Source organism: Bufo bufo, chromosome 2 (genome assembly GCF_905171765.1).
Source record: "Bufo bufo chromosome 2, aBufBuf1.1, whole genome shotgun sequence".
NCBI lineage: Eukaryota > Metazoa > Chordata > Amphibia > Anura > Bufonidae > Bufo > Bufo bufo.
The window spans coordinates 82107741-82116802 of NC_053390.1; the positions used below are offsets into that span (position 1 = coordinate 82107741).

Here is a 9062-nt window from a genome sequence, read left to right on the forward strand (position 1 = left end):
CAAGTAAAAAAAAAAAAAAAGTAAGCAATGCTTTTGTTGTATTTTTGGACTTCTTGTTATGAGGAGGGGCATCTCAGAAACAGTTACATGCTATGTGAGGCCTGCATACAGCTCCTCTGGTTATAGTCAGTTGAGAACACTGCAACCCAATGGCTCCACCTGTAATCCTCCATGATGATCCCTCCAAGTCATCCTCCATGGTCTGCAGCCTCATCCTCCACTGGAGCTCCTGTTTGGCAAGGCAAATAATAAAGTGATGTTCCACAGATAAGCAGCACCATTTAGATCTTCTCTGCTATCTTCCCATCTTGGTCTCTTGTTGTGAGATGTAAGACTACATTATTCACATATGTTGTTGGAGATCCACAGATATAAATCCTCTAGGCCTTGGTCCTGGACTGGTGGTGGTAATGCTCCTATGCAACCATTTTTTTTGGATACTGTTCAATCCTAGTAAGATCCCATGATTGTCTTCACAGTGTTGCTACCATGCCATCTTCACCAGATGGTCTCTATGCATCAGATGGACTATCCTGGGTGCTCTGGTGCATTAAGCTGGGTCATCAAATACTTTATTGAAGTCCAAGCCAATATATGTCCCTTTTTTTTTGGTAATACAAAAAAAGAGGGGTTGGGTTGGGAGACCATAGAGTTCATTCCCAGATCTCATGCCTCGATTGGGCTTGCTACCATGCTGTTTGGGGTATCTGGGAGCTGGGAGGACATGGAGGCCACTTCACTTCCAGTAGAATTGGAACCTGGACCACCTTCTGAAAAATTAACCTGCGAGAAACAGGTCTTCAATTAGAAGCAGGACAAAAGAAAAAGAGTGTGAAAGGCATTTCCAGACACAAAATCATAACATCAACATCTACAGATAGATATTCTGTATGAGGAGTACTGGCCTGTAACATGGAACTACAAGGACCAGCATGCAGGTCTATGGCTACATGGCTATGCAGTAGGTATGACTACTATACATTTTTTGCTGTAGTATGATGGAAGACACAGGTAATGCAATTTGAAATAATTGTATATTCTGTGTGTATATGCATTTTGGCCTAATTATTTCAAATGCAAAATCTTTTTTTATTAAGCAATGCATTATAATATAATGTAATATTACACAAGATCCCATATGGTATTTTACTGTATGTCTATGTAGGACAATTCTCCCACAAATGTCCTCAGCCTGAGAAAAATGAGCAGCACTCACCAGTTGCTGGAAGGCCGGCTGATCAATGTCACTCTGCAGGGCAAAGTCACTGAGGACCTTCCAAGGGGGCTGGTAACTTTGCACTTCTACTGGGTTTGCTTGTAATCCACCGTCGTGTCTTTCGGGACTGGAAGCCACCATAGGGGTCCCTGTCATCCCTTGAATATTCTGTAATGACAGGACATTGCATTGTAATTACTGCACAGTCAGAACAATAAAACAATAGAGACCGTCTGGCAGTCCATGCAGGCATCAAAGAAAGGCACAAACCTCACTGACCAGGGCCAACCAACCATTCTAGATCATGTACAACTTATAGGATAATTCACTGACCAGGACCAACCATTCTAGATCATGTACAACTTATAGGATAATTCACTGACCAGGACCAACCATTCTAGATCATGTACAACCTATAGAATAATTCACAGCCACTGTAACCTGCAACTTACAGAAAGGCTCTGCAATATCAAGCTTTTTGTCTATTCTACATTGAATAGGAAGCAAAAGGTAATATAATACACTAAAATACACTGTAAAGGCTATAGCATACCAAAGATAAAATGCAGCACCATACTAAGAATATCATATGCTGGGTATTATATAATCCCCACGTCATATGTGTACTACTGAAAATGCTGCACTGTGTCAAACAGCAGAGATACTATGCAATATGAGGCCTCCTGCACACAACCGTATGGCTTTTTCAGTGTTTTGCGGTCTGTTTTAAACGGATCCGTTGTTTCATTTTTTGTTTCTGTTCTGTTTCCGTTTCCATTCAGTTTTTCCATATGGCATATACAGTATACAGTAATTACATAGAAAAAATTGGGCCGGGCATAAAATTTTCAATAGATGGTTCCGCAAAAACGGACGGAAGACATACAGATGCATTTCCGTATGTGTTCTGTTTTTTTGGCTTGAATGGAGCAACGGAACGTGATTTGCGGGCAATAATAGGACATGTTCTATCTTTCAAAGGAACGTAAAAACGGAAATACGGAAATGGAATGCATACGGAGGACATTACGTTTTTTTTGCAGAACCATTGAAATGAAAGCTTCCGTACACGGACCGTATACGGAACTAAAAAAACGGCCCGTAAACAGAAAAAAAAAACGTTTGTGTGCAGGAGGCCTAAGGTTATACTGTCTATCTATTATCTATCTCATATCTATTATCTATCTATCTAATATCATCTATATAATATAATATCTATCTATCTAATATTTAATCTATCTATTTATCTATCTATCACATGCATATGGTAATACCATGCTGCCCTATACAACATTTATGGGTGCTATGGCATGCACTGTTATGTTATACAATAATACAATTCTTCCACATACAACCATATGCCATATAATACCAAATCACATAATGAACTATACTGGTATAAAATGCATTCAATAATGAACACTCTTTGGTAACGCAACACAAAATACCAAACTATAATATACAAAACTGTATTTGCTAAATAATGGAGCAGTGGGGATAATTTTAATATGGAGCTGTAATGACCAACAATAGAAGATTCTATTAGAAATATAATAACAGTAGAAGTATTAGTATTAGTAAAAGAATAAGTAGTAGTAGTAGTAATAGAAGTAGTAATAAAAGTAGTAGTAGTAGTAGTAGTAGTAGTAGTAGTAATAATAATAATAATAATAATAATAATAATAATAATAATAATATCATGCATTTATTGTGGAAATTAAAATTAGAAAAAATATAAAGGTGCAGATAAAATGTTAAAAATGTATATCTTGCCATACACAGCTCAGCATGCTAGAACACAAGGAAACAGACAGGCACAGGTCACATCTCTTCAGCTCTTTTTACAGTTCATATCACCAAGAAAGGAAATATTTTAATATCATATCAATGATCATTTTGCAGCAATGCAAAAAATAAAAATAAATAAACTCTATCCTTTTATATAATGCAAATAATTTTTGTTTGTTTGTTTGTTGCTTTGTATGCTAAGAATAAAGCAGTTAATAAGAAGTTCCACTATTGCCTTGTACAATGAGACCTGACTACACACTACGAATGACACATTGTGGGGAGCGCCCCCTGTGGGTGAGGTCTCCACTTACCGTTTTGTCGTTGGGTTGCTGTTGCGAGAGCTGTTTCATCAGTATGCTTCTCTTCTTGTCTTTACATCTTTTATTTTGGAACCAAACCCTGATGACTCTGGGGCTGAGGCCGGTCATCTCCACTAACTGTTCCTTCATGAGGGCATCAGGCCTGGGGTTGGCAGCATAGCAGGTCCTCAAGGTGTGAAGCTGTTTCTCATTAAGAACTGTCCTGACCCGGGTGGTCTTTTCTGGCTGTTTGTGGACGTGGGGTCGGAGGGCTGGCTGCCGGGCAGAAATGGGCTCTGCTGTAAAAGGAAAGAAGGAATCGGTCTTAAGATAACTCAAAAAATATTAGTAAGATTACTGTTATTTCATGCCTTTTATTTTCTAAGCCCATATTAAAAGCAAATACTGTGCTCCCCATTGGCAGTGCCATACAGGGGTATGTGACGCTAAAAAATACATGTAAGAATGTATCTGGATGAAATAATGTATAAATGTAGGAAACAATGTTTCAATACGAAATACACTGCAGTATATATCAACGGCAAGTCATCTAAAAAGTTTCCTAATAAAACATCTGTAGAATATTACATTCTGTCCATGTGTCATCTATGAGAATCCACCAAAATACAGCAAATAACTATCTGCCTGTATGTAATACACTGCACTATCTCAACCTGAAATTTAGAATGTAAAGCATAGCAATATGCAATATACACCTCTCATGTATCAGTATACAGCATGTGTCCATGTGCAAAACGAAAGCTATCTGTGTAATAGAAGCGATGTGCAATCTGACAATACAGAATACACTACAATGCATCTACCTGTAATACAGCACATTATATCTATGGGAAATCTAGCAGAAATCACCAATAAACAGCAAATAACCACGTGTCTTTATGTCATGGACTGCCCTATTACAAATGTATCAGTTTAGAATGTAAAGTGTATCAATATGCAATATACACCTCTCATGTATCAGTATACAGCATGTGTCCATGAGCAGTCAATTATAAATGTGCAACTATACAACTATAATATATTAGGACAATATGCAATCTAGTAAAGTGTAACAACACAGAATACACTACAATGTATCTACCTGTAATATAGCACATTATGTCTATATGAAATCTACCAGAATCCATCCATATACAGCAAATAACCATGTGTCTGTATGTAATATAGCATATAGGAAATCTATCAGAATAACCATGTGTCTGTATGTTATAGACTGCAATATCACAAGTGTATAACATGCAATATATGCAATGCAATATGCAATATCTACCTCTCATGTACAGCAAGAATCCATATGCAATCATTTAAAAAGGTGCAAAAAAGAAAGTGCAATATTAGTGCAATAAAGTGTCATAAAGTGTAGCAATACAGAATGCACTACAGTCTATGCAGTGTATCCAGCTGTAATGTAGCACATTATGTCCAGGAGTAAAGTACAAGAAATAAGGTATCAGTAATGGACTGCAATGTAAAGTATATCAATCTGCAATATACTTCAGCATGTGTCCATATGCAATCATGCTGCAAAAAAAAAAAAAACTGAAATAATGTGCAATATTACAGCAATATGCCAGGTACAGAATCCTCTACAATGTCTCCCCGTGTAATACAGGTCACACTACATGGATATGGAAATGAAGCACAATACATTCCCAGGTATTCTGCCTGTACCCTTGACTTATGGTTGGCTGCAGCAGAGAAGCCCAGGCCTCCACATGAGTGTAATTATTGACTCTGGAGGCACATACTTTCACAAAACCTTCTCTGTGGAGCATGCCTAAATAAATAGGACATCAGACATGAGTGTGTGCCCCTGGTGCTGCTATCAGAGGTGCTATTCACAGGACTGCTACAAGCTGATAGAAAATACAATAACTATAGGCAAACACTGGGTCTCCTTCAATATTGTGCTAAGCTGATAAGATCCGACCATAAAGTGCAGCACATGTGCAGTGTTTGCTGGAGATACAGTGACTTTCAGCTCAGTAGAGCAGAGCTGGATGTGACTTTCAGCTCAGGGCCGGGTGCATGCAGTGCCAGGCAGGTAGGGCAGGGGCCTCCCCCCACCCACTCCTGAGGTATTTAGTAGATTTGGTTAAATGTATCCAATCTCCCTTCAATTAGTCAGAAATGGGCTGGAAAATGTCCTTTTCGGATTATAACAAGCAGTTTATCCAGACTCTGCTATGTGATCCTTGTGCTGGAGTGTGCACCCAGGAGCCCCCCTGCAGGCACAAGGTACCCCCATGTCATGAAGAAGAAGAAGATGATGAAGAAGAAGAAGAAGAAGACTGCTCCATCACTTGAGCTGCTGCAATTACTGGAGATTAGCTTGTTGACAGTTTAAAATTACAGTCTAAGGATCTGCATTCATTCCTCAAGTCCATCCTGATATACAGCTGCTGGGGGAGGGGGTGACCCCACCCCTAAATATAACCCGACCCAACAGGGGGGGCATCAGGGCTGCTGGGTTATTAGCATGGGGGGTAATGATGAGGCCAAACCTGCACTTAAATAATAATTATATACATGTGAGAGAAAGAAGAAAAGAAAGAAAGATAAATAAATAAATAAAAAGAGAGAAATAAAAATAAATAAGATAGATAGACTCGATGATAGGTAGATATAGAATGTCTCCATTCTAGGTTCTCTGTGCAGCACAGTGGGGGGCTCAGTACCTGCCATCTGCAGGGGTCGGCCGGCGGGGTGCAGCGGGCTGAGCGGGTCGCTGGCCCCGAGGCTGGCCCGCTCCACTACATCATGGTCCGCCCGGCAGAACAGTCCGTCCTCCCGCAGAGCGAACTCGTCCCCGGGGATGAGCTGGCGGCTGCAGGCCACGCAGCGGAAACACTCGATGTGGTAGACCTTGGAGCGGGCGCGCATCACGAAGTCGTTCTTACTGAAGCCCAGCGAGCACTTGGCGCACTTGATGCCATACAACCTGCGGGCACAGGAGGGGTCAGTCACATGGGAGACAGTGGGCACCACAGGACAACACACACACAGTACCTGGATCTATCTGTCCATCCACCTACCTTCCTCCCAGGCACACCTACCTCATGTACAACAGATCTACAGATAATATTACACATAGAACATTAAGGATCCAGGATTAAACTTTAGTCTAAAATCTCGATGAATCCTAAAAACCTATATTATTATTAATTTATGGAGAAGGGTATAGTGTCTGGACCATAAAATACATAGGGTTTATAGATATATATATATATATATATATATATATATATATATATTACTTATTATTATTATTATTATTTTCCTGGATGCGCTCTAATTCTAACTTTTGCCATTTACTATTATTTCTTACATTTTTTTCTTACTAACCCGACAGAGAAATGTCAGGGATCTATTCTACAAATCAGAAACTCGCCCGATTCGTTAACATTGCAATCGTGAATTAGATCTGGCAGAAAGCTATTATTTTGGGGCTTTTCTTGTTATCGCTAAAAATACAGGATAATTAAAAAAACAAACAAAAAACAAAACAAAACTGCGGCTCCTCCTCGGTGACACAGAAGGGACACAACCAGTTCTGTCTCTTTATCAGTTCGCAGATTTTCAGGGGAGGAAGGAAGCAGTTCCCCATTATCTAAATATCCCAATTGTTTGTCGGCAGATGATGAGCAATTTGATCTGTTCTGTCAAATTCATCAGCCGAGATAAGATAAGAGATAAGGGGGAGGGGGAGGGGGGCATCCACTAATTACCTGCATCTATATATATAATGTATGTATAGTATAAAGTATATATAGCATAATATATATAGTATAATATAGGGACGGTATATATAGTATCTATATTATGGTAAAGTTTTTATTAAATACAATATTTTATGAATATAAAATATCGATTAGATTAATTCAGAAGCAAAAAATAATAAATGTATGATCATCAAAAAGTAAATATTGTGAAAATGCCAGACACATGCAATCCAATAATGTCTGGCTGCCGGGCCCCACCTACCTGATGTAGTCCCGTTTACAGTAAGTCTTCCCGTCCCTGACGAAGCAGGTGCAGGTCTCGTCCAGGTACTGGTTGCACTCGGCGCACTTCAGGCAGGCGGCGTGCCACTCCAGGTCCGGGGACACCCGCAGGATGTACTGGTCGTGGATCTGATTGCCGCAGCCGACACACAGCGACATCAGCCGCTTCTCTGCAAGGGAAGGTACAGGTGTGAACGGCGGCTGACGGTGCGGTATGTCAGGTATAATCAGGGGGTGCACATGAGGGGTCTCCTCTTCTGGAGGCTGCAGTGTGAGGACGGCGGCGGAGATTATAGCAATAAATGTCAAATAAGCTTCAATGTTAAGTTTTATAGGAAATAATAATAATAATGATAATACTAAAAATAATAATAAATGACAGTCATATTATGACACCAATATTGGCGGTGCACTGGATGATATATATATAGTATATTTCTAGGTATACAGTTCTAAACAATATAAAAAACTAAATATGTAAATATACACTGCACATAGACTTAAACATACACACACACTACACATAAACATATACACCACACATATATACTACAGATATACACTGCACATATAAACTACACATTTACACTGCACATATACACTACACATATATACTACACATATACACTGCACATAAACTTAAACATACACACACACACTACACATAAACATATACACCACACATATATACTACAGATATACACTGCACATATAAACTACACATTTACACTGCACATATATACTACACATATACACTGCACATATACACTGCACATATAAACTACACATATACACTGCACATAAACTTAAACATACACACATACACTACACATAAACATATACACCACACTTATATATATTACACATATACACTGCACATATAAACTACACATATACACTGCATATAAACTTAAACATACACACACACACTACACATAAACATATACACCACACTTATATATACTACACATATACACACACACAAACAAACATACACACATGCACTACACATATATACAATACACACAAATACATACACTACACATAAACACACACATACACACAATAACACATACACTACACACACATACACATAGAGTACACACACTGCACTTGGATCTGCCCTTTGCCCTCACTACAATCAGTGGCTACCACTTGCCAGGCAGAGGAGGGCACACTTCCACAGCAGACATGCAGGGCAGCCCCTGCCCACTGGCCAGGCTGAGAGGCTCTGCACACAGCACCCAGGCACAGTGACAGCGGGCAGAGTGCACACATGGGGAAGCAGACAGGCATGGTATAATAATAGTAGATGGTGTTCTTACTTTTTGGAGGGTCTCCCATGTCTCCCATGTCTGTGAGTGGGTGCAGGGTCCACAGTGTGATGGTGTCAGCTTGCAGGGCACCCAGGCTTAGGTGGAGGAGGGGTGCTGGGTGCAGGAGCCCCGGCTGCAGTGCTGCCTCTGATGCTGCTGGACTCAGTGCTGATCACACACTCTCTTCCTTATCTCTTTACTCAAACTTCTCTGCTCCAACTCAGCTCAATCTCCATTGGTGTGACGTAGGGCGAGGTGACGTCAGCGCTGCCCGCGGCTGATTGGCTGAGCCCAGCACCCAGCAGCTGGCCTTATTATCACATTACAGGTCCTGGAGCCACTACGGGACCCCTCCCCTCCACTCACAGCCGGCGAAAGGGTTAACGGCCACCCCCCTGAATGAAAGCAGCTTTAC

The 9062-nt window shown here is 40.3% G+C and overlaps 1 protein-coding gene across 1 annotated transcript; it reads right to left on the reverse strand.

The window, feature by feature from the left end:
- Positions 1 to 540: 540 nt before the first annotated feature.
- On the reverse strand, positions 541 to 8774 carry ISL1 (ISL LIM homeobox 1). Its single transcript, XM_040420168.1, has 6 exons — positions 8657 to 8774; positions 7312 to 7501; positions 6006 to 6268; positions 3319 to 3605; positions 1217 to 1384; positions 541 to 783 (listed from the first exon to the last, which is right to left on the reverse strand). Exons 1-6 carry the CDS (start codon positions 8682 to 8684, stop codon positions 667 to 669), a joined length of 1053 nt encoding a protein of 350 aa, XP_040276102.1. The 5' UTR covers positions 8685 to 8774; the 3' UTR covers positions 541 to 666.
- Positions 8775 to 9062: the final 288 nt, after the last annotated feature.

Coding starts and splice junctions, on each gene's coding strand:
- ISL1 (XM_040420168.1), bottom strand. CDS start 8,684: ATGGGAGACATGGGAGACCCTCCAAAAA. Junction 1,385..3,318: donor AGCAACCCAACGACAAAACG/GTAAGTGGAGAC, acceptor CTGTCATTACAG/AATATTCAAGGGATGACAGG. Junction 784..1,216: donor AGCCGGCCTTCCAGCAACTG/GTGAGTGCTGCT, acceptor TGTTTCTCGCAG/GTTAATTTTTCAGAAGGTGG.